General features: G+C 43.9%; 1 protein-coding gene across 2 annotated transcripts in view; it reads left to right on the forward strand.

Moving 5' to 3' along the window:
- Positions 1-2303: 2303 nt before the first annotated feature.
- VAPA (VAMP associated protein A) overlaps positions 2304-26574 on the forward strand; it is a 35592-nt gene continuing 11321 nt past the window's right edge. For both annotated transcript variants that reach the window (XM_015103658.4, XM_015103659.4), the window contains exons 1-4: positions 2304-2633; positions 20909-21061; positions 24126-24229; positions 24644-24724. In XM_015103658.4, coding sequence (XP_014959144.1) covers positions 2555-2633; positions 20909-21061; positions 24126-24229; positions 24644-24724 — 417 coding nt within the window. In that variant the 5' untranslated portion in view covers positions 2304-2554. The remainder of the gene's footprint in view (positions 2634-20908; positions 21062-24125; positions 24230-24643; positions 24725-26574) is intronic.

The following is a 26574-nucleotide window of genomic DNA, read 5'->3' on the forward strand; positions in this document are numbered from 1 at the left end:
TCAATCTTTGGTCAGGGAACTAAGATCCCACACACCGTGTGGCAAAAAAAAAAAAAAAAACACAACCCTAAAAAACGAAAACAAAGCACAAAGTGCACTGTTGAATGAGGGGTAGGTGATTCAGGGGGACTCTTGAGTCATTCACAGTGTGGTGCTCTAAAATAGTAATAGAATAATTCTTCTAAAGAAGTTTCACGTATTCTACATATCAAACCAGATATGTAGATTCTTATGGGTTTAGACTCTATTCCATTTTTGAAGCTATACTGCAAAGAGAAAATCAGTTGATTGCAGAGGCGATAACTGAAATAGGCAGAGGTTTCTGAATGATACAGATGTGGAAACTGCAATATATCCATTTCCAGCTTCCTCCTGAACTCGGTGGTGAATATGCCAACCTGTCCCACAGCAGAGAAACTGGCAGAGCCTCAGCCTGCTGGGTCTGCTACCAGGGGTTTCCAGTCAGCTAGCTGGGAGACAAGTGTTCACCTAGTCATGGAGGGGCCAGTCAGCCAGGCTAATTTACCCATGGATTAGAGTTCTGCAGCAAGCTGAAAAGGAACTTGATTTTGTGATAGCTTAAGGGTCATCAGTTCATGACTAAACATATATGGTACCACATACCATGGGAGATTGCCAACTTCAACTATATTGTTTTTAAATCTTAAAGCCTCTTGAACAGATTTTCTGTATTTTCCTTTAATGAAGTTTCAAAATAATTTTGTGAATAGAAGAAAATCAAAGGATAGGTAGATTTAGAAGATGCTTTTCAAATAATTGGCGCCGTGGTAAAGAATCTGCCTGCTAAGGCAGGTGACATGGTTTCCATCCCTGGGTCCAGAAGACCCTCCTGGAGAAGAAAATGGCAACCCACTCCAGTGTTCTTGCCTGGAGAATCCCCTGGACAGAGTGTCTTGGCGGGCTACAGTCCATGGGGTCGCAGGGAGTCGACAGGACTGAGGACGCACGCATTTCAAACAAATTAAGCTCTGGCAGCCTGTTGAAGGTATACTTGCTCTCCTTGGGCACAGCCTACAGCCTGGTGCGCATGCTAGGTTAGCTACTCCGGAGAGCTGTTCCTAAGTGAGTTCCGATGCCTGGACTGCAGTGAGGACGTGGACTCTGTGTCCACGGCTAGGCCACTGTCCCATTTGTCTGGTTTGTTTTCTAGACCAACTGGGCTCCTCCTCCACCGCGGCAGCATCATTTGAGCGTTGTTTGGCGGTGCTTCCCAGGGATTTGAATTCCAGCAGCACCATGACGGTTGATTTACAGCACACTCATTTGTTTCACGTTCCTGTCCCCGACTACCCTGGCGATCCGTTAAGGACTGGTCAGCAACTCTGCTGTTGGCATTTTTTCCTCCTTCAGCTCAGTTTACTACAGGCTATCTTAAATGCTGCAGATGGAATTCTCTGCCAACATGTGAACGTGACAACTGTTTTGCTTTGGGCTCATCGTTATCAATCAAAACTGAGGATGAGACAGAGCAACAAACACTGTAGATTCTGACTATTATTTCCAGTTTGATAACGCTTGCCTCATCAGGTCCCCAACGACGCGTCCTCGACAGAGGAGGTGTGTTTCTTCAAGGGCTTTTGCATCCCAGAAGAGAATTCGGGAAGCAGGAGCGCTTGGACTGGAGAACCACAGCTGTACCGACGGAGGGATGGATAGAATTAGGGAGGGAGCATACTAACAGATCCTGGCATGTTTTCCTCTGGGAAGCTTCTATACTTCTAACCGAGGAACCTCGGGGCAGTCTCCAAAAGTTGTTTTTCTTTTTTCAGGGCATATGAGACATCCTTTGGGAACCAAAATGAGTGTTGGCACGCGTCACCCCAGCCTCCAACCGACCCTTCTTCCCGCCCGCGCTCAGCCGCTACTACAATTCCCAGCAAGCACCACGCAGAGCCGCAGGAGGACCGGTCCGGCTGGAGACCCCGCCCCGCCCGTAGCATGCTGGGAGTTGTAGTCCACGATCCGGTTCGCTCCTACTTCTGCTATTTGCCATTCCCGCTTGGCAGATGGCGATGGGCTACCATAGCGGGTTTTCCAGTCTAGTCTCGTAACTGCAGCTAAACGTGACCGAGGATTGCGCCCTCCCGCTCTGCGGTGCGCGCCGCGTCAGTCCCAGGGAGCTGAGCTCCGCCCCGTCCACGCCCGCTCCCTTGACAGCTGGGCTAGGCTCAGAGCGCGGCGGGCCAGGGACGCGCAGGCGCAGCAGCCGGTCGCGCCTGGCGGCGTGGAGGGCGGGCCAGGCGCGAGAAATCGCGGCCGCCGGGGCGCGCACGTAGGCACGCAGAGGCGTCACGTGGGGCGCCGAAGATCGCAGTGCGCGTGGCCGCGGCGGCTGGTGTGGGGTTGAGTCAGTTGTGAGACCCGGGGCTGCGGACCGGCGAGCGGCCCAGCTAGTCGCCGACAGAGCGGCGGGTGTCGGGTTCGGGAGCCGAGCGCTGGCCCTGCGTCGAGCCGGGCCGACCCGCGCCGCCGCCGCCCCCCGCCCTCAGCCAGCGACCCGCCGCGGGCGCGCCCCCGCTCTGCGCTGTCTCCGATGGCGTCCGCCTCCGGGACCATGGCGAAGCACGAGCAGATCCTGGTCCTCGACCCGCCCACAGACCTCAAATTCAAAGGTGGGCCGGGGCGGCCTGCGGGAGCGGCGGGCTTGGGGTGGCGACCGCGCCCGGTGGGCCCCCTCCCCCGCCGCCCGCGCCCGACCCGGCCCCGCCCGCGCGGGCGCGCGCGCCCCTCCCGCCGCCATCTTGCGGCCCGCGGGCGCCTCGCTGCGGCGGCGGCCTCGTCCTTGGCCCGCGGGCCGGGGCGGGGTCCGGGCGTGGGCGGCTGGCCGGGGACTCGGGGCAGGCTGGGCGGTCGTCGGTCTGGCGCGGGCGCGGGCCGGGCTTTGCGTCAGTGGGCCGGAGGCGGCGGGCGACACCTGCGCGGGGCGTCACCTGCGCCGGGACCCGGGGGCCGCGGGAGCGACTCGGGCAGTTCTGCTGGGGATGCTGCGGGCGCGGGGAGCTTGCGGAGCCCGTGACTCGTCCTTGATTCCCGGGGCCCCACGAGCACAGGGGCTTGGGACTGTGAGGCCGCTCCAGTGCTTTAGAGAATCAAACCGAAAGAAGTGGAGTGCGAAAGAAAACACCTTGGTTTCCGTAGGACAGGTTTTAAATAGTTTTAGGAGCTTTAAGATGTTGTATTCTGCCGCTATGAGAGTAGTGTTGTATAAACCCTGTATTTTGCAAGGTCTTCAGTTCATTTGCGAGTTTCTTTGAATGGACATGTCAGTGAGCCGCGTGTTAGGTGAGAATTCGGCTTTTTAGACGACTCCACGAAATACTTAGAGAGGCTTCCTAAGTGCATTTTATTGTAGCAAGTTTATGGGCGTAACGTGAGTTTACAAAGTTTTCGCTGAAAGGGGGAAATAAAAGACTTAGGGGAATCATGAATACCAAAGTTCAGGTAATACCTAACTCTAGCTGTTACCTGAGAATGGAAGAATTTAATGTAAACCTTTATGGTAGGTAGGTCTTCTGAGAATTTAAGTGTTTTGTACTTATTTTGGGGGAGGCTGATTTTACAGAGGAAGTTTTCTCCTTGTTAATCCGTGTGTGTTGCCATTAGGGACTTGGACGCCGTTAAAACTAGTTTTAGGTCAAGAAGTATTTATAAGTCGGACAGTTTCTTCTTAGAGAAGTCAGTGTGAAGTCATACTTCAGTATGTTTCAATGACATGCTTCCTGGCTCAGTCGTCTCTGTCTCTGCTGATTCCATGGACTGTAGCCCGCCAGGCTCGTCTGTCCATGGGATTCTCCAGGCAGGAATACTGCCGTGGGTTGTCATTTCCTTCTCCAGGGGATCTTCCCCACCCCGGAATCGAATCTCCGTTTCTTAAGTCTCTTGAATTGCGGGTGAACTTTTTACCGGCGAAATCTTCCTTGGATTCTTTACCGTTTCAGTAGTAAGAGGCTAATAATAGCAAAGAGGCAAGTTAAAGGAACAACCAAAACCCCGACCCAGAGACTTGCCAGATGCTTATTTTAGGTATTGAAGAATTACTAGCTATGATTACAGAACGGATTCTTGTGTTATGGATGAAAGTAATTCACAAGGCCTATTAAAGTTTGGACATTAGTTGACTTTTTTAAAAAAGGATTTCATGGAAAAGTTTATAGGGACACATAGTCAGCTGGGCCATTTACTTAGCAAACACTATTGAAAGCTTTGTACCATCTCTATATTTGATGAAGAGTATTCAACAATGAATAATTTATTCAGCAAACATCAGCTTATATTTGGGGATTCAGTGCTAAGCAAGGTGGAGAAAAGACCCACAGTTAGTTTGTAGTTTAAGGAGTAAAACATGTTTTTTTCTTAGTGCTTGAACTCCCAGACGGAAGAGGCACTCAGATGCTGTAACAGAGGCAAAACAAGTATGAGGAAAGAAGCCCCTTCTTCCTTCCTCCCCACTTGTTTTCGGAGGAGTTGCTCAGTCGCAAAGTCCTGTATGGCTCTGTGACCCCCATGGGCTGTACTGTAGCGCATTGGGCTCCACCCTCCTGCACTGTCTCCCGGAATTTGCTCATTGTTGGGTGATGCTATTTAACCATCTCATCCTCTGCCACGCCCTTCTTTTTGCCTTGAGTTTTTCCCAACATCAGGATCTTTTCCAATGAGTTGGCTCTTCGCATCAGGTTGCCAAAGTATTGGAGCTTCAGCATCAACATCAGTCCTTCCAATGGCTATTCAGGGTTGATTTTCTTTAGGATTGACCAGTTTGATCTGCTTGAAGTCCAAGGGACTCTGAAGAGTCTTATCCGACATCTTTATTGGCTTGCTTTCAAATGGGGAAGTGGGAGGGCAGGTGATGGGAATGGTTTGCTCCTTTCCTGAGGTGAGAAAAGGTTGGCTTGTGCTTAGGCACCCACGGTGTGCTGTGTGCCTCTGTAAGAGTAGAGGATGGGAAGGATTGGGAAAGCAGAGGGTAGGATGAATTGGGAGGCTACATTTGGTGCCATTTGATTCCTTCCTTCCTTAAAAGTTATTCTTTTAGTCAGAGGTAAATAAGTTCTTGATGGAAACCTCTCTGTATTCCAAAGACCAGTTCAGCATTAAGTGAGGAGACTCATTTGGAATCAGCAATTCTCTTCATACTAATTTGATGATGGTGTGAAAAAAATCTTTAAACTCTACTTTAAATCATCTGTAGTTTTTAGTTGAAGTGGAAGTCTGTTAAAGGATATTTTTTTACAAAATGTCATCTTCTGGTAGATTTATTTGAATTATTTTAACTTTACATTTGATTAAGATAGTTTCTCCAAGAATGAGTCATTTAATCATTCTGAGATTGTATGGTGCATTTTTCTGTTACATGCATAATAAAGTCATCTTGCTATGAATTATTGGCACTTTGCACTATTTTGGAGAAGCAAATAACTGTTTAATACATTTCCTACATTAATATTTTATTCTAGTTTGTTTTATACGATTGTTTATATGAAAGTACTTTTATAATGTCATGAACTCTGAAGTAGTTTTTTCGTTGCATTAGTAAAGAAAAAGATGTAGATATTTTAAAATTCTGTTTTTTGAGCTTTGGCAGTAATTTGACCTAGAATTCAGGTGTGAAATTTGGTATTACATGTGAGACTTTTTTGGGGTGGCGGTCTTTAAAGTGTTTATTTACTCTTGTAAAAATTTTTCCTTTGTATTATACAACATTTTATTTTTCTAGCCTGTTCATTTTGGAGGAAAGTTTGGAGAAGAAAGTTTAGAAAGTGCTGAAATAACTTGTGAATATATTCTTCCTGGCCATGATCAGAGAAAGGAAAATAGATGAAAATCATTGTGTTGAAGGTGGCCCATAGTAATAGCATCAGTAAAGAAAACTAAGCGCTCTGAGTGACCAGGGACCAGTGATGTTCAGACGAAGCATCTTTGGATAGCAGCACATCAGGAGAAAAAGATCCAAGAGAGGATGGAGACTGCGCCTCCTCTTGGTGGGCATGTGGCACAGGTGTAGGTGTTCCAGCTCACTCACATTTCATAGCGGCTACATCAGACCCCTGGCGTGATTCCCCACACCCTGGACATGGATGTCATATCTTCCTTAGCAGTTTTCAGGGAGCTCTCGATTGCCCTCTGGGTGAGAGTGTAACTCTTAGTGTGGCATACACGCCCTCTGGGATGTGCTGTCCCCTCTTGTAACACCTGTTCGTCGGCACACGTCCACACTTCCCTGAGAAGGCAGAGCCCTTCTCATGTCCAAGCTTGTTGGTTCTGCTGGTTTTGCTGGTTAAGGTAGAGATGCTCATGACTCAGACCCTGTTCCAACAGGTATTTTCTCTGTCACATTTTCAACCACTGGCTTCTTCCTTTAAACATACGAACACATACACCTAAGTCTTTCCTTTTAAAAACAAACAAACCAGCAAAATATTGTACTTCCTTGACTCCCAGCTCCCCGTGCTCTCGTGTCTCCTGGGCTTTGTTTCCTTTGCGCTCAGGCTTCTTGGAAAAGCAGTTGGAGTGCCGGGTCTCTTCTGATGGCCCCTGTGGTGGCCACGGTGCTCTCTCTCTCCCTGGCCCTGCCTTTGGCCCTTGCCAGGGTTGACAGCTCACTTTTTAATAATGCGATTCTTCTGACTCCTGTGACACAGTTGTTCTCCCGCCTTCGTTTTGCCTGCATCATTTGTGACCTCCTTTTTCTTAAATGCTCATGTTTTTGAGATTCTGATTTGGTTTCAATTTTATCTCACTCTGAACTTCCCTCGTTCAGTCTTCCTTGTTTTGAGGGCTTCTCTGTCTCCTTCATGCTCTTTTCACACATTGCTACACACCCAAATCTGTGTTGAGTTCAGAGTTAAAATCAGCTTTGGAGGATTCCTAGTGGTACAGTGGTTAAGACTCTGTGCTTTGACTGCAGGGGGCATGGGTTTGATCCCAGGTTGGGAAATTCCTCATGTTGCCAGTGGAGGCGGGGATCCGCTTTGGAGTACATACTGATTGGGTGCATGCATGCTAAGTTGCTTCAGTCATGTCCGACTCTTTGCAACCCCATGGACTGTGGCCCACCGCACTCCTGTCCATGGAATTCTCCAGGCAAGAATGCTGGAGTGGGTCCCCATGTCCCCTCCAGGGGGACCTCCCCACCCAGGGGTCGAGCCTGTGCCTCTTTTCTGTCTCGCTCATTGGCAGGTGGGTTCTGTACCACATACTTATTACTTCTTGACTGTCCTGGACTTGAATGTTGCTCAGGTGGCTCCCTCGGAGAAGTCAGTGGCACCCCACTCCAGTACTCTTGCCTGGAAAATCCCATGGATGGAGGAGCCTGGAAGGCTGCAGTCTGTGGGATCGCTAAGAGTGGGATGCGACTTAACGACTTCACTTTCACGTATTGGAGAAGGAAATGGCAGTCCACTCCAGTGTTCTTGCCTGGAGAATCCCAGGGACAGGGGAGCCTGGTGGGCTGCCGTCTCTGGGGTTGCACAGAGTCGGACACGACTAAAGCGACTTAGTAGCAGCAGCAGCAGCAGCAGGTGGCTCCCTGGTAGCTCACCTGGTAAAGAAACTACCTGCAACGCAGGAGACTGGTTTGATTCCTGGTTTGGCACGGTCCCCTGGAGAAGGGATAGCCTACCCGCTCCATTGTTCTTGCCTGGAGAATCCCCATGGATAGAGGAACTTGGCAGGCAACGGCCCATGAGGTCGTAAAGAGTCAGACACGACTGAGTGACTAAGCACAGCACAAGTGGTGGCTCAGTGGTAAAGAATCCACCTGCAATGAGGGGGACCTGGGTTTGATCCCTGGGTTGCAGGCCCCTTGGAAAAGGAAATGGCAACCGCTCTAGTATTCTTGCCTGGGAAATCCATGGACAGAGGAGCCTGGCGGGCTGCAGTCCATGGGGTCACAATGAGTAGGACTCGACTCAGACATGCACAGACATCTCAAACTCTGCGTATCCTGAACTGTGCTTTTTATGTGCACGCCTGCTTCTCTTCCTATGTTATTAATTTCTTTTTTGTGGCATCTTGATTACTCATTCCAGAAATGCTGTGCACATCTAATGATTAAAATCTGTATTTTTGCATTCAAAAGATAACTTGACTCTCTCCTGTTAAATGCAGCTCAGTTTCTCAATTCATTCAGCTATATAAGAAAGAGTTGAATTTCTGCTATATGTGATACACGTTGGATTAAGTGTTGGAAATACAGTTTTGAGTAAAAGAATCTTTATTTTTAAGAGGTGATTGTCATGGGAGCAGTGGAAGCTAATCAGATCATCAGAAGACAAATAAGCTTTGAAGAGTCTGTGGTGCTGTGAGAACGTGGAATAGGGGTCTTTGATGTGGTCAAGGAAGGCTGCCACAGATTGACTAAGATTCCAAGAGTGAGTGGAAGTTACCTGGGTGAAGAGAAAAGGAGCACTCTCCTGGAGCGGCAGGTGCAAGCATTCTGAGGCAGGAGGGTGTGGTGTTTGGCGTGTTAAATAACCTCTCCTGTGTTTACAAGGCTGCGGGGTCAATACCCCAGTCGCTTGGTCAGCCAGGATGCATGGGTGTTGGCTTAGTAGTTCTGTTTTTATCCTGACCCACTGTTGATCTTCAGTGGGTAGAAGGCAGAGGTGTGGAGGTAGTGGGCTGACACCACGTTTGTGTTGACAGGAGTGTTGTAATCTGGTCATAGTGTGGACTTGTGTTGGAGGGAGCTAGAGATGACCCAGGCTGTGGTTGCCGTCCACGCAGGTGCTGACTGCTGGAGGGGCAGTGGTGGGGATGGTGAGAAGTTTGATGGGGTCTGTTGGGTGTGTGCACGGGGGGAGAGTGTCCAGATAGCGCTGCGGTCTCTGGCTGCACAGCTGGAGAGGGCAGCTGGCAGATGCTGGCCGAATTCAGGGGCGTTGGAGAGCACCTGCGGGAAGGTCGTGACCTCATCAGATAGGGTAGCTGCCTTTAGGTCCTCCAGCTGGACTTACGGAGGGAACCCAGGGGCATTTGGGGGTCCATGTGCCTGACTTGGGAGGGATCTGGACTTGGCTTGTTTCTTCGCTTCAGGTGATTCTCTTTCCTCTATCGGTCAGCAGGCTGGTCTCCTTTCTCCTTGTGTCCCACTTCCTCCAGCCTGTCGTCCTCACGGATGCTGAAAGAACTGCCCTTTGAAAAGTGCACACCTGATCCCATTGCTTCCCTGGTTGAAGAACCTGCAGCATCTTCCTGTTATGCACTTACTGGAGCCGAGATCCAGCCTGCCTCTTCAGTTCACCTCTGCTGTAGCTTTGCTTGCATGCAGCGGTTTCACCAGACACTGTCGGTGCTGCGGACCTCTGCATGCTCTTTTCCGAATGTCGTCCCCTCCTGTCCGGAGGGCTGTCTCCCCTGCAGGAGCCCTACCTCCAGTGCCGTCTCTGGCTCTCCAGGCCCTGGGCCACTGCTGTTTTCTTGACCCTGTCCTCATTGCTGCTCACTGGCAATTACCGCACTCACCACATGGCACAGTACTGATGTTTGCATACTTTTCTCTCACAAGCTGTTTGTGAAGCGCTTGAGGATATGCCCATTTATTTTTATATCTGTGATAACAAGATCTGGCCTGGGGTGATTGCCCAGTCAGTGTTGATGGCGTTAATAAGACTCAGACCATCTCTCTGTCCTGTAGTTGTCGTTGTTTTAGCCTTGCATCTTTCAGCAGATGCTTCATCTGTCTTTGCAGGGAGTGTTTTCAGAGCTTTGTAGTTCCAGAAAAGGGTATTTTGTTAAGAGCTGACTACTGTGCTTCACTTTTTTCATTTGTGAAGTGAGAAGCAGGGGTGGGTGATTTCTCGGTGGTGGTCTGACTGTAAAGGTTTGTGAATGCATAGGATGGTTGCGTGCAGAACGGAAACACAATTCTTGTATGAAATGGAAGAACATAAGAATTGGGAGACCTTGATGAGGTTCTTCTGAGTTTGGTATTTTGTGATTGTTAGTATTGGTAATTTTGTTGTTGTTTTTGTATTGTAATAGTTACCTGTTACTTTTTCTTTCAATAAAGTTTTCCTTAACCATGTGAGGCAAGTCTGTTAGCAAGGACCCCTTTATCATTGCTTTCAGAGGTGCTTGCTAACTCTTTTTCTTGTTGCTTCTGTTATTTTTACTGACCCTGCAGTGAACTCCTGTCTTTTAGAGGATATAGTAGTTAATATAGCATGGATCTTGCTTTCCATAATAAAAAATTGGTTTAAAAGAAAATAATATTTGCCAGTTTATTAAACTTTACAGACCACAAAATGTAATACTGTGTGAGCACTAAAGAAACTTCTTGATTAAGAAAAATTAAAGGTAAAGGGAGGGTTAGTTATTTTTGCAAATGCTTGTTTACTGGGTTTATTATGCTTAAAGTATGACTCAGATTACTCTAAAATTCCTTATGAAAACTTGCAAAACATCCATAAAAAACTTTCTATATACTTAATGAACCTCTGTACTCTTTAATAGCTTCATATAATCTTAAGTTTAATGATTATTAGTATTTTACTGTTTTGGAGAGTAGGATTACTGCAGTATTTTAAACAAATTCTGGCTATCATAACATCTCAAGCCTGAATATTTGAGCTTACATTTCTAATAAAAAAAAGAGGCTTTTTCTTTACATAATCATGACACCATTGTCACTTAATAAAACCAAAAGTAATTCTTCAGTAATCTGATGTCTGGTCTGTTGAAATCTCCCTATAGTGCTAATTTTTGGTTGCTGGGTGTCACGTTGTCCTAATCTTTGGCAGTGCCTTGTCCACCTGCTTTTTATCACACCATTCACTTGTTGAAAAGACCCCGTCGTTGTCCAGTGGAGTGTCCCAGACTTGCGGTATTTCTGGTATGTATTTCCTGTAAGTTTGGAGTTGGGTTTAAGGGCTTGAAGATTCAGGTTTCAGTATTTTTTTGGTGCAGATACTTCATCGATGGAATTGTATCACATCAGGTGATGATGGCTGCTTGTCCCCCTTCTAGTGATGCCGAGTTGATTGGGGATGACACCCTTATCCCGCCTGTGAGAAGTTGCATAAATATGAGTGCATTTATGGTAATATGTGTGAGGAAAAAGATCAGAAAGAAAAGGACGTTAGCAGTCCTCAGATCTACTTTAGGATGCTTTTGTTTTTACTTTTCTGTGTTTTTCAAGATTTCTGCATAAACATTCAGTGCTTTTCATAGTAAGTAAGAGAAAAAATTATTTTATTAGACTTGATACTTTGGGAGATTATATCCAAAGTTTCAGTTGTCCTACAATGAGGTGACTATGTAAGGTCAATAGAAAACAAATCTGTAACCATCCAGTAACAGTTAAAATTAAGGCCTATGAAGACAAGTAGAAAACCATGTTTGTTTGAAAGTGAACCTAATTTATAAATTATAGCTGTCCTGTGACAGCTGACAAATTGAGCTCCCACTGCCAGCATCAGTTGGTGGTCCCTGGTGAGAAGCGTGGCAGATTGTTGAGGGTGTTTATTTCTCAGAGAATCGGCCCTACCCGCAGACTATTTAAGAGCAGTGTGGACGCTCACAGGAGCCCTCCCTCTATGTCCAGACTACTGAACTCATTGGTCTCGTGGTGGGCATCTCCCCCAGGCTGGACCGTGTATGTATGGATGGCTGACAGTCAATATTTTGATGTCTCCTCTTTAAACTTCAGACTTTTGAGGTCACAGAGGCTAGGAGACAGTGGCTGGAGAGGGCCCTGTGCATGCAGAAGAAGCTAGCTGAGAGGAAGGGGAGAGCAGATGACACAGAGCTTGTGGATCCAGGTGGCAGTTTCTCTTGGAAGTAGCCTTTTGTGAGGCCAGCTGTACTTCATTTCCTGTGCCATAGATTGAGTGCATCTTTAGAATCAACTCTTGATATGATTGTATTCTTCCTAGTAAAACTCCTTGCTTAAATAAAATTAGACTACAGAACTTCTGAGAATATGTTCAACTTGATGACTGTGACACGTTTCACTTTACAAAAATAATCTCCACCAACGTCTTAAATTTTATAGCTGCCATCTTTGATGCTGTGTTATTAATATGCTATAGTTTGCTTAGCTGCTTTTCTCTGACATTTGGGATGTTCACTGTGGTAGAGTTACTGCCAACATTTGGTACTGTTTTCAAAATTCATGTTTAAATTAATGAGATGTTTAGTTATTTGTATTTCAACTTTTAAAGGATATGATTGGATTCAGTTGCCATTTTAAAAAATAGATATGTTAAAGAATTGTTAATATGAGAGGACTTTAAAGTACTAGTTTGCAGTATAATTCGACAAGTTTCTTATGGGCTACATTTTGACAGCCTTTTATTTTGTAGTTCTATGTTTCATATATATGTATTTATACACATATATTTGTTTTGGTGCTTGGACAGTCTGACATAAATTGGAGTGACGGGTATACCTTTGAAGGTATAGAGTACCTTTGCGTCAACAGTGTGTGTTTTCTGTTTGTTTTTCTCCGTGAACAGATTTTACTTACATAGCTTATAGGGGAAGATGAATTCCTTGGTTTTGTTTTCTGAGTACGGTTCATACTGCCAAACATCTCAATAACCACATCTTCCAAAGATAGCTTTTTTTGTATCATCTCAGTACCCCCACCCTGACTTTAAAAGCTTTTATGAATAAGCTAATATGAATTCATGTTTAAAAATGCCTTCTGACTGTAAAATCAGTGCTTAATGTCAAAAGTTGAGAAAGTATAGAACAGTATAAAGCAAATTCTCAATCCTACCACGTAATAACACCTGTTGCTGCTGCTGCTAAGTCGCTTCAGTTGTGTCCGACTCTGTGCGACCCCATAGACTGCAGCCCACCAGGCTCCCCTGTCCCTGGGATTCTCCAGGCAAGAACACTGGAGTGGGTTGCCATTTCCTTCTCCAATACGTGAAAGTGAAGTCGCTCAGTCGCATCCCACTCTTAGCGACCCCATGGACTGCAGCCTTCCAGGCTCCTCTGTCCATGGGATTTTCTAGGCAAGAGTACTGGAGTGGGGTGCCATTGCCTTCTCCATAAAATTTATAGTATTGTGATAATTTTTTTAATAACTGTTTTGCTTCTAGTCTAACAAGAGCTTTAGATTTATAAGTGGTGCTAAAAAAACATTTATTTCAAGTTCTCCCCAAAGTATCCATTTCTCTTTTATTCTTTCCCATCCTGCCTACCTAGGTTTTAAAAAGTAGTCTAAACTCTTAAGATATGAAGCACTTATTTCTGTTTTAATGAAGGTGTTCACTTAAGCAGCCTCCACATTTAATATTTAATTGCAAGCATTAAATTTTATGTGTGGGTACATATGATTTTTCTTTATAATGTTGCACCGTGGAAGAACATAAAAATATAAAAATGTTACAAGTCAGATTGTTTTATTTCTTTGTGAAGACAGTGCAGTTGTGTATTCTCTCCCATTCGTTTTCAGTACAGTGTCACAAAGATTGTTTACCTCAGAGTGAGCAGTCACTGTGTCAGAAGGTTAGAAAGAGTACTCCTAAAATGTTTAGTAGCTTTATGCTGAATGTCAGTAAGGCTGTGATCATCTGAGATTGGATTATCTGCCTTGCTTCCCTGGAGTAGTAGGTGTTTTCTGATTAAGGCAGTAAAGTTGTTCCTAAATGTCATGTAGTTTTAGGACTGAGAGGAGTTTAGGAATTGGAGCTGGTTTTGTCTGCTGAGCTGGAGTAGGGGGTTAGGCTGTGCTGGAGAAGTGACAGGATTTGTTCAGGGGCACTCCCGCCACCCCCCGCCGCCCTACCTCCCACAGGGAGGGTGAGAGTCAGCGCTTTGGCTTCATGGTGCCCATGCTGCTTCACTGGCAGGTGATGGGTGAGCACTTGCCTGTGTGCTCAGAACACTGCTACGTTAACTGACAGCACTGCCAGCTAAAGAAAGGACATGGTTCCTGCCTGCTGGTCACTTGTAACCCTGACTCCAAGCCCCTAGAAATGACCCCACACTGCTACCTTAAAGTGGATTTTGGAGATTTTTCATGATGAATTCTGAAGGTTTTTTTGCTGATTATGTAATATGTATAAACAAGGGCTGTGACGCAGTTTAAGAAATCAAAGACTTAATAGTTCAGTTGAGTCACACAGTCATGTCTGACTCTTTGCGACCCCGTGGACTGCAGCACTCCAGGCTTCCCTGTCCATCACCAACTCCTGGAGTTTACTCAGACTCCTGTTCATTGAGTCGGTGATGCCATCCAACCACCTCATCCTCTGTCATCCGCTTCTGCTCCTCAGGGTCTTTTCCCGTGAGTCGGTTCTTCCCATCAGGTGGCCCAAAGTATTGGAGTTTCAGCTTCAACGTCAGTCCTTCCAGTGAACACCCAGGACTGATCTCCTTTAGGATGGGCTGGTTGGATCTCCTTGCAGTCCAAGGGACTCTCAAGAGTCTACTCCAACACCACAGTTCAAAAGCATCAATTCTTCAGCGCTCAGCTTTCTTTATAGTCCAACTCTCATATCCATACATGATTGCTGGAAAAACTGTAGCTTTGCCTAGACAGACCTTTGTTGGCAAAGTAATGTCTCTGCTTTTAAATATGCTATTTAGGTTGGTCATAGCTTTTCTTCAAGGAGCAAGGGTCTTTTAATTTCATGGCTGCAATCACCATCTGCAGTGATTTTGGAGTCCAAGAAAATAGTCTCTCACTGTTTCTACTGTTTCCCCATCTGTTTGCCATGAAGTGATGGGACCGGATGCCATGATCTTAGTTTTCTGAGTGTTGAGTTTTAAGCCAACTTTTTCATTCTCTTCTTTCACTTTCATCAAGAGGCTCTTTAGCGCTTCACTTTCTGCCATAGGGTGGTGTGTTTAAATAAAATAGTGAAATTTGGCTTCTGTATTAATCTCGCGTCCATACTTTTGTAATAATGAAACCTTATGAAAAGATATGCCTTAGTATCTTAATAACTACAAACCATCTTGAATTGATTCATTTTGTTTCCTGAAGTGGTCCTCTGTTTGTTTTTACACTAATGCTTGTATGATGACATTCATTCAGTACCTGCTGTGCCAGGGATTGTCCTAGCAGCTGAGGGCAAGCTGCACATGAGACTCGTCTTCACAGAGCTCACATTCTCTCTGGTCTGAGATTTCAGTATGTTTTCAGGAAAATGGAGTAAAGGTAAATATAGTTAGGTAACTTAATGTTTTAGGGCATTCTTTGGTGTAAAAGAGAAAAACTGTTTTCTTGGTGTTTGAAACTTATTTCTGGAAATGTTTTTCCTGTGGAACAAAGGGAAATACAGTAACCATTAAAAATCTTTTCCCTGTATTACTGATTTGACTTCAGTTTCATGCCTTAATGCTGCAGAAGTCAACCTAGAATGGCTTATGAATTAGGAAATAAATACAGCCAGGTAGTTCACATAGACTATGTAGAGAATTTATGAGAATTCAGGCCCTGGAGACCTGCTTTGACTTCCCACTTTCACGGTTCTGTGCTTGTCTGACCTTGGACAAGTGTTCTCATGTCTGAGTCACAGTTGTCTCATCTGTAAAATGAGAATAATAAGTAATAAAAGTATCAGCCTTGTGGCTTATTAGGGTTAGATGACATAATTCATGCAGAGTTCTTGATACTTGGTGAATGTCCAGTAAAGGCTAGACTGTGAAAGCTGCTGTGATCACTTCAGGACGTTGAGTCTGCTTCAGCGTTCTGGGTGCTGTGGAAGGCATGGGACTCCTGGGTTTAGAGACCAGGGTGTGTGATGGTCAGGGCACTACAGGCAGCATCTTCATAGCTGTGTTGGTTTCCTTTGCCCCTTCATTCCGTGGGGTGACACAGGGCTTCAGTGTAGGCGGGTGCTGCCCATGTGGTGGATTTGTCATAGCTGAGAAACTTTGAGCCTGGGGTGCTGAATCTTTCATGATGGGCTGCACAGAAACCTGCCTGACCTTTTTCCAGAGGAAGACCTGAGCTTTATCACCCTGGATAGTAGAGAAGCCTGCTCTCTCCGGGAGGAGGTACTGTCTTCCAGGGCTGTTGACTCTGCTGCACATCCTTGGAAAGACCGACTGTGTGAAAGCCCCCAGGGCCTGCACTGGCCAAGCTGCAGAAATGCCAGGACCCATGGAGACGGGTCTGCCAGCAGGCCTCCGAGTCCCTGGTCTAAAGGACGCCACAGCCTTCTCGGGGCACCGTTCATGCACACAGCCGTTTATTCTGGAGCCGCATCCCAGAGACCTTTTCTGTTTCTGTAATACTCCATGCTGTGTTCAGGACCACGTATCCTGAAATAACGTTTGAGTCTCTTCTCAGCAAACAGATACTATTGAACTCAAGTTGGTATACATGATGAGGTGTTCAGTTTTTAGAACCTTGGAATGTAGGAAGATAAGATGGATGGACACAGACGGCTAGGTAGGTTGCTAGGTCTTACGGTAACAGCAGGTGTCAGTTGTGGAGTCTAGGTGAGGCATATACAGTTCCTATTCACAGTTGAGTTATTTTGATTTCTCTGAAATTCTTCCAAAGGCTGGGAGAAAAGGCAACTAGTCTCTCCGCGCGGCCCGCCCCCCCCCCCCATTAGTTTTCTTTGTTACTAAACAAAGCCTGGTATCTAAAGAAAACTTTTAACAGCAATTTACATAAAAATATGGACAGATGATAACCATTTTAAAGATTTGTTTGGTTAAAGTGGTTCTACTTTTAGCTGTTTTTAGCTTAATTGGGTTCCTTTTAAGATAGGATGGTTTGGAGAACTATTTAAAAGAAAATCATTGCTCTGTATTTTAGATAGCCAGTGTTTTGTGCCTGGAATACATTTTTAGGTAAAGGAGTCAGGCAAGTCTCCCTAAGGACAGCCTTCCAGGTGGGTGGCCCTAAGCTTTTCCTACATTTCTGAAGTCTGAGGGTGCAAGTTTTTCCAGGCTTTTAAACACTGAGCCCACATTGAAGTATGTTACATTTCTGTCAGTTTGGGGCTGAGGCTAGGGTGCCGGTTTACAGGGAATGGTAACTGGTTAGAGTTAGGGTGGAGTACCTGGTGACCCCAAGTGACCCGGCTGCTTGAGAGGAGAGGAGGGCAGCCCGTGTGATGAAAAGGTAGATTTTAATAAAATTAATTTTTGTTTTGTTTCTTTTCGGGAAAAGAGTTTAAATGTAATCTGTATTGTGTGGAATTTTGTTTTATGTGGAACACTTTTACGTGTAAACAGTGAAATTTCATCTCTCAAGTAGGGAATACCAGATGGTATCTGTGGTTGGTGATTAGTTTACTACCAAGTAATCTTAAATGGACTGTTGTAGTAATTGTGTTTCTAAATGTTAAACTAAGCATTTATGTTGGTCACATGGCTGGGTTTCTCTCAGTTACAGGGATTGTTTTAGAAATCCTCAAAACATGAGTTTATTTCCTATGTAGTTTGCTTGAAATGTTTCACTTTTTTATCAGAAGTGCTTTTCACAGGTTTTTTCATTTTTTTTAAGGTTATACCAGGAGTCGTCTTTTCTTAAACAACAACAACAACAAACCTTTACTGTTTTTCATAAAAGAAAAACCATGTGCAGTTGATAGAATTATCAGAGTCAATAGCCCTGTAGTCACAGCCCAGGCTCAGAAATGGAACTTGGCTTCAGCAGAGCCCTCCTCCTTTCACTGCACAGCTAACTCCTCTTTTTTAAGGTGACCATTTACATGCTTTTCTAAACAGTTTAAACACCAAAGCATTGCATGAGATATTAGTAAAGCTGGAGCGTATGGATAGAATGCAGTAGTTTTTAACCTTATTTGACACAATATCCCATTTTAACATTTTATATTTTGTAGTGCCCAGTTTTGCATTCTGAGATGAAATTCATGTATGAATTACCCACCAATGTACATAGTTTAAAATCTTAATATATGCCCTAACTATAACATACAGGAGAAGAAACTGGATTTGTAATAAAATAGGCATTTCGATGTGTAAGTGTTGGGCATGACTGTATTGGAACTAGTAGAATATCTATCCTATATAGACTATACTAGCTGTAGTGTATCTGTATATAGGTAGATAGATAGTATATCTATATAGACTGTACTGGAAGACTAGTGAAGTAGCCGGATGCCTGTGACCTCCTTCAACAAGTGAGCTTCGGTTTAAGGGAAGTGAGGCAAGAGTTGCCTGGTGGAGGCTGACTGCTTTTCTCTGACGTCTTGAAATCAGGGTGAGAGCATCCTTTGCAGTGGGTGCGCTCACATGACTGTCACGCACACACGTGTGCTGACTGTCCCAGACGTGTTGCAGGATTCACATGTCCTGAGTGGCATTGCTGTTGGTAGAATAATCTTCTGTATTGGTGAACTCAGGTTTTAGATTTTTGGAGAAAGAGAACAGAGTTTTTGCAATAGATGTATTTTTGGAAATACATAAGATGGATGGACACAGATGCAGTGTGGCTGTCTGGAGGGGTGTGGGAAGGTTTGGTGGGCCCTTGACTGCGCGGGTCTGCCTGGGCGCCGCAGGACACTGCTGTCCTGTTCCTCCCCCCAGCAGCAGCTCCTCCAGACCTCACGTCAGACAGAACACCCACATTTAATTTTGTGAGATTCTCAGAGTTTCTGTGACCTGTGAAGTGTAACATATCCCTGCCTGACGCTGCTTCCAGCTGTAAATCTGGTTCTTATGCTTGTGGTCATTAGTACTTGGTTATTTTGCATTTTAACCCGGAAAATGGCTTTGGACTCTGAACTGTCTGTTGGAAGCAACCCTTATTGAGAGACCTGGGAGGGACACAGTGGTGCAGAAAACCTCAAATTGATTTGTTAGGTGGGTTTATTACAGGTAATTTTACATTTGACTGAGAGGGTTAACCTATTCAGGTAAGAATTTGGTTTTAGTGAAATTTTTTTCTTTTGACATATTATTTTCATCTTTAGAGTTTGCATTTTCATGTCTAGAAAGATCACAATTGGTTAATTTAAGATTTATATTCCTTGATGTGCAATCTAAAATGTGAGTACTGTTTCAGAATTCATATGTTGATGAAAATTGACGCATGGTCATTTAAAAAATCAGTTTAAAAAACCAGTTATTTTACCTTATTTTGAATAGTTGGCACTTTTCTCTAAAATTGGGGAGATTTTAGAACTTGAATTTAAAATGACAAGGTTACATAATTATGTTATGAAAATACAGGATTGTTCTAAATTAAGATTCATAAAATTTTAGCTATTTTACTGAGAAACTTCTGAAAACAAACTTTTAAAAATTATACTTAGCGCTAATGTTAAAATCCTAGTTGAAATAATAACATAAAAATTGACATGTTCTCAGTTACTTGTAGTAACTTGTGGATTTTGAGAATGTTAGGAAATGGGACCTGTCTCTCTTAAGATTCATAGTTTTGCCAGTGGATTCACTTGGCAGAATGCACCGCTGACGGCTTTCCCCTTGCTCCTTGGGTGGGGGTGTGGGGATGGGGTGTCAGCTGCTTGTCAAACGTGCAAGCAGCAGCAGTGCTGGGAGGAGCAGCAAGGATGAGAGATAATATGCAAATGCAGTGGGGGACTCGACTGTGAAATTAAAGTGGGCTGCCCAAGAAGTTGTAGTTCTTGTGTGTAAAAAAAAAAGCCCACTTGTTGATTTAAATACCTATTTCATGTTAAAATTTTTTCTGTAACTGCTTCTCTGCCTTTGTGTTTTCTTCTAATGTTCTCTTATTTCTAGCTCCTCCCTCTCATCCCAGTTTCAAATCTTTGTTAGAAAATATAACTCAAAAACTTTTAAGCACAGATTAGAATTAATTTCTCTCCTTGGATTTGAAGTAAGTGCTTTTCCCTGGCCTTTGATTTGAAGTCTCTCTTTTCCTCTCATCAGTTTGGCCTGCTTTCCACTGCCCTCTGCACACTTGTCCATTCGCCTGTGTGTGTGGTTCCCCTTCAAGCCTTTGTCTTAGATAATTTCCCACTACTCAGCAAAATGGGAGACTTTTGTTTGGCAGAGTTGGGGAATTTTCTCAGTCTGGGATCCTTACTAAAAACATTTTAAAGCATACTAGAAACATTTTAAAGTTCTAAATATTCCGGTTTATTTAATTTCAGCCTTGAAATTTGATTTCAGACTTCTAAAGGTTTTTTTTTTTCCTTGTTTAGAGACCACTTAAAATTGCTTTTGGGTTAGTGAGAAGTGTGTGGTTGTTGCTTCTCATGGGGACATATTTTTCAAGTTTTATCTTCTGTCTCCAAATTAACCGGTATTCAGTTTATTGTCTAAACCTGCGTACAGTGTCTTTAGGCTTTTCTTGAACCAAGAACTGTACTGTTTCTCCGCACCCCACTCTCCCGCTTTTTTAAAAACAAAAAATGGTTTTAGATTTACTTAATTCAGGCAGGACTGCATCGCCGTTTGGTTTCTTTGTTTTGCAGTTTTATGTTTGGGTGTTGAACCAAAGTTTAAAAAAACCTTTGTATGTAGACCATTTGACACAGTTATCTTAGTAAACCTGTGATGAACATGAGTGAAAGAAGGAGCGAGTGAGGGGGTCAAGGCTGATGGAGGTGGGACGGGACCACTTGATCTGGGCCTGCTGGCTTTAGGTGGAGAGACTTTGCCCTCAGCTCGGTCAGGTAAGCCTGAAGACGGGCTCTGGTTTGCAGAGCACTGGGGGACCGATCTTTTCAGTAATGTGGTAAGCATGTACTGGGAGAATACAGTTTGGGGCTTATTTCGTAAGTTGTGAAATTTTCAGAACACATTTTACTTGATGGAAACAAGAAAAGTTCAAGTAGGGATTTTATGGGTTGGTTAATAACAAAGGAGAGAGCACAGCCCCTTTGTGAGTCCCCACCTGTACACGGACTTCAGTACATACTCTACATAAGAGGTTATGTTTGTCCAGTTTTGAATTCTGTTTTTATGTGGTTGTGAATCCAATTACATTTTCCCCCGTTTTTGTTTTTTTAACTTACAGGCCCCTTCACAGATGTAGTCACTACAAACCTTAAGTTGCGAAATCCTTCAGATCGAAAGGTGTGTTTCAAAGTGAAGACGACAGCGCCTCGTCGGTACTGTGTGCGGCCCAACAGTGGGATCATTGACCCCGGGTTGACTGTGACCGTTTCAGGTAGCAAATGTTCATGCTGTCCTCCCTGTGTGCAGACTGCTGTAGAAACTGTCTGCCCCTTCTGGTGGGGTGGAGTGGGGGTGTGTTTGGGGATGGGGTGGGCTGAAAGCCCTGTGCAGTCTAAAATGTTACGCTGTTCTTTATTTCTGCAGCTTACTACCACCACATCCTCTGCCCTTATTATTTGGTCTTTGAAATTTTGTATCATTTTTGGCTTTGCTCATTCTCTCCCATAGATCACTAGCTGTTACGCTTTACATGCAGCTTCATGCATTGGAGAAGGAAATGGCAACCCACTCCAGTGTTCTTGCCTGGAGAATCCCAGGGATGGCAGAGCCTGATGGGCTGCCGTCTATGGGGTCGCACAGAGTTGGACACGACTGAAGCCACTTAGCAGCAGCAGCATGGAGGGATTATTCTCAGTCTTTTGCTTAAGAATGTACGGTGTATATCTTTGGGCAGTAGCTTTGAATAGTTGGTGAGGCTTCTGTCTTTACTGTGAATGCTGTGTCTGTTTTGATCCCCTTCTGTGTTTACTTGAAGTCCGCGTGCGCTTGGCTCCTTCCTCACACGGATTACTTGCTCCTGCCGTGCAGCACAGTCAGTGCCCCAGGACTGTTCCTTCTTCCCTCATGGCACTGGCTCACAGTGGAGGCAGGAAGGTAGTCGAGGGTACAGTTTACTTAATGGCAGCGCCTCTCAGGCCCCACACCAAGACCAGTTACTCCCGTTTTCTGGCCGTGGTTCTCACCTTTGTGAAGGCCTGTTGTAGCAGCACGGGCTTCTCCAGATTAGAGTCTCTGCGGATACAGCCCAGACGTGTGTGTTAAAGCACACAGAGTATGCCTGGGTAACCCTGACAGGTATTACTAAGATAGTAAACAATTCTGTGTCAGTGTTCCAATTTTCAGGCCCACAGAGCCGGCTGGGGGCTGGCTCCTTGAGATGTTTCACGGTGGAACCTGACGCGCGGCAGTTGAGGCCAGACTGCAGTTAGGGTTTGTGGGGCACTGAATCCTCCCTCGGTCACTAGCCCCGGATGCAGAGCCTGGAGGCCCTGCAAAAGGAGTTTTATGGTGTGGTGGCCGGGCAGGCTTGCTGTCGTGTTTGTCTGAGCTGTCAGTTCTTGGGAAAGGTGGCGGGCAGTGAGAAGAGTGAGCAGTGGGCACGTGTGTTCTGGAAGTTGCTCTCTAAGGCCACAAGCCTGCAGCCCAGTTGGAAGAAGATAAAATAATTTCTATCCACATGGTTAAAAATGGATTTTGGCGCAAGGAGCTGTACCCCTAGGATTCCATGGAACTATTCAGAGTGACTTTCTTGGAGTGTTCTAATTCACTGTGCTCTTCCGGTATTAGTGTTTTTTAAGAATGTGTATATACTTCTCAAAGCACTTTCTCCCACATAAGCTCCCCTTGTATTGAGCATCTGAGTTAACTAAGACCTCCAGACACACTGGTTCCTGTGTCCACACGCATCCTTGACGCCTTTCCTCCACTTGGAGCTTGGCACTCCAGCTTAGTGCAGCACCTCAGTGGGTGAGGGGTTCTCCAATCACACTTTCTCCAGCAGCCCTCCTTGATTGTCTGCATATTCACTCTAGCACGTACTAGATTAAGATTGTCTTTCTCTTGTTATGAGGTCTATCAGCAAGTCAAAGTCACATCTTTGTTTGAAGTTTTCTTTTTATTCAGTTTCTAGTGAATATCCTGGGGTGGTTGTTCAGTGAAAGGTGTTCCTGGAGATACATTGTGCGTTATCTGGATAAACACACATTTATCCTGTGCGTTTCTTTTCTTTCTCCACAATTTTGCTGATTCATGTTTTTATGGGTGCTGGTTCTTTGTTGCTGGGTGGGCATTCTCTAGCTGTGGTGCACAAGCTTCTCATTGCAGTGGCTTCTCTTGCGCAGGTCACAGGCTTTAGGTACTTGGGCTTAGTAGTTGTGTTTCCTGGGCTCCAGAGCACAGGCTCAGTAGTTGTGGCGCAAGGGCTTATTAGTTGCCCTGTGGCCTGTGGAATCTTCCCGGATCAAGGATTGAACCCACGTCTCCTGCATTGGCAGGCAGATTCTTTGCCACTGAACCACCAGGGACTCCCCCTGTCTTGTGCATTTTCTACTGTTGTATATTTGGCTGTTAAATTTTTTTTTACCATGATGGGAGTTAAGGATCTCTCAGACCTACCTTATAAAGAAGAAGTTCTTATATAATTGCTATTTCTTGCATTTGCTTAATTTCATCTGAGTTTTTGAAAATGTTGACATCTGTCTTAGAAATAATCTAAATATTAGCAGGAAAGTTAACTCCACAGTATTGTGTACATATTTTGTGGAATTGCTGATTCATTCTTTATAATCTCTTATTAGATTTATATTACATAATTTAAACCATACAGAGCCTCTAAAAAACCTCTTGTAGGCCATTGAAAACCATAAATGCTTGGTAAAAAATTTTAAATATAATTAGTAGGACAGTGGAAAAAGTTCAGAAATCATGAGGCTGTATGGTCTCCTTCTACACTTTGTTGTCTTAGGCTCATTTAAACACACTGATAAACTCTTGAATAGGTGTTTATTTAAAATCTATTTTAGAAAAAGCTAGTTATATTGAAGCACTAATGAATGGTAGTGAGTTTTAAGTTACCTAGAATTTCTCCTATAAATATTCTAGTTGTCTGATTTTAAGAGCTGTTATCACTAAATACTAATGTGAAAACTAAATTTATAAGTGGTTTTAAATACAAATTTACTAGATTTTGAGTTTATAGGCATTGTAATAGTTAATGTTAGCAAAGTTTTGAAAATTTTCCAAACTTAAGTTTAGAGAGGGCACTTATAGATACTTATTTTTTAAAATAGTCATTTGTTTATTTTGTGGGTTGTTAAAGATGTAGCAACTTAAAAACGTAGACAAGGTAAAAATAATTGAAAATCATAAAATTGATTCTGAATCAACTTCAATAATCCAGTGTTTCTTGCAGCTTTGCTGGTTTTCTTTAAATTTTCAAATTAGAGAGTGAGTGCTGGGAATGGTCAAAAGTCAGTGATATGTCCTTTCTTCTTCAGTAATGCTGCAGCCTTTTGACTATGACCCCAATGAGAAGAGTAAACACAAGTTTATGGTACAGACCATCTTTGCTCCACCAAACATTTCAGACATGGAAGCTGTGGTGAGTAGAAAAATTGAACAGAAATCTTTTGGGGGAATGTTGTTTAAACTTGGGTTTTGTTTAGTTCTTCGTTGAGAAACCTACTTTTTAAAATTAAAAAAATATGTACATCTCTTTACTATGGATAATCCTAACTCATGTCAAGAATGAAGGAATTTTGAAGTCATATTTGTTAGAGACGGATTAGAAGTCCAGTGCTAACAGTGAAGCCCGGTCATCTCTAGGGATGTCAGTGAGGTTTTAATGGTGGTGACAGTAGCTCTTATAAGGTTCTGTAGAAAGTTCTGTGGCACCTGGAAACCCCCCAACCCCTGCCTCCAGGCAGCTACTCTAACCCTTTAGTCCCTCGAGAGGAAACCTAGTTGTCGCAACTGTATTTCCTCTGTCTCATTGTTTGGTTTCCTTTGTTTTTAGTGGAAAGAAGCAAAACCCGATGAATTAATGGATTCTAAATTGAGATGTGTATTTGAAATGCCCAATGAAAACGATAAATTGGTAAGTAGGAAAATTTAAGAAACTTGGAAGCTGCTCAGCTCTTACACTGAGACTTAACTTCTGCTGCTGGTTTCGGCCTTGGTGGGTGTGTGATGTAGGATACAGCTGTTCCAGATTCGGTGCTCAGGCTTTTTCTAAAAACATGGTGTGGACGTGCTCTTTTTGTGTTATAACATTTTATTTGTTCAAGAGGAAAAGTACTTTTAAGGTAACTTTTGATTAAAAGTATGATTAAAAAAGAAATAGTTTAAAAAGCTGCATGATGGAGAAGAACCATCTCTTCCTACCAAAATCTTACCACTTAAACCACTTCAAGTTCTTCGTTAGAATAAGATGTGTGTATACATAAATATAATTAAGTTACAGACATAAACTCCCTTTTAGCAGCTATATACCTGCAGTCTGCGGGTAAGATTTAATTTACATGGACATTTAATTTACATTTATTCCAGATTTGGCTATTCCCAGGTATTTTGTTCACTATTGTTATTTGTCAAAATAACTCTGATTTTATCCCTTAGTAAGTGATTTTCATGTTGCGTTTTGATTAGTGTGAAGCAAATAAAATTTGAGAGAGAGTTTGAAAAATAGCCTTAGAGAATGGGTTGTGGTCACTTTCTCTGTTCCTTTTGTGAAATTCAAATTTAAATGTTTTCTGTGGTTTTAGGAGGACTTCAGGGGTCTTTAGATTTGTGTGCATGTGATTTAACGTAAAGTAATATGAACACATAGCATGGTTTGGCACAATTAGGTTATAATCTGACATGACTGTTGTCTTTGCTCTGGAAGCCGTTTCCCCTGTTGAAAAGTAAACTTGCAAGTTAAATACATGGGCTCCATTATTGTGTTTCTCTTTGAGGATAAGCTGAAATAAAAAAGTGCCTGAGTGGCAATTAGGTGTTGACCAAATCATTTATTGTGTTTTTAATGCCTTTTTAAGGTGGTTTTGAAATATTTGCCAAAGATAGAGAATGTGAACACATGTTCTTACTGGAGAGCGAGGTTCTGATGGTGTAGTAGCACTGATGAAGTTTTGACACTTCCCACATAGAGTTCACTTTCTTTTTTGCTGAGGCTGCCAGGAGGCTAAGAGCTTGTGTAGTTCTTACCGGAACCAAGAAAGCACAGTAGCACATTGTCTGGGTTGACTTGTTTTATTTCTAGTTTTATTGAGCTGTAGTTGACATGCTGTATAAGTTTAAGGTGTCAGCATAAAGATTAGTCTTCCATACATTGTGAAACGATTACTGCAGTAAGTTTAGTTAACACTCATTGTCTCATACAGCTACCAAAAAAACACTGTTTTCCCCTGTGATCAGAACTCTTAGGATCTGCTCTCTTAACAGGTGTTGAGTGTACCGCACAGCAGTGTTAACTGTAGTCACCATGCTGTATGTTACATCCCCAGTTCTTGTTTATCTTGTTTATATGGAAGTGTGTACCTTCTGACCACCTTCATCCAGTCGCTCCTCCCCATACCCGACTCTTCTAGCCACAGACCTGATCTCTGTTTCTGAGAGTTTGGGACTTTGTTGTTGTTTTAAGATTCCGTGTATAAGTGAGCTCATCATACAGTATTTGTCTTTCTCTCACTTCGCTTGGTGTAATGCCCCTAAGGTTCATCCATGTTGTCACAAATGGCCGGGTTTCCTTTTTAATGGCTGGGTAACATTCCATTGTATACACGCATTCCGGTCCTTGCATGTACACCACAGCTGCTTCACCTGTTCTCTTGGTGGACACTTAGGTTGTCCCCATGTCTTGTCTGTCGTAGATGATGCTACTGTGTGAACATGGAGCTGCAGATATCTCTTCCACACAGGCTGTCCTTCCCTTCAGATGTGTTCCAA

Source organism: Ovis aries, chromosome 23, assembly GCF_016772045.2.
Source record: "Ovis aries strain OAR_USU_Benz2616 breed Rambouillet chromosome 23, ARS-UI_Ramb_v3.0, whole genome shotgun sequence".
NCBI lineage: Eukaryota > Metazoa > Chordata > Mammalia > Artiodactyla > Bovidae > Ovis > Ovis aries.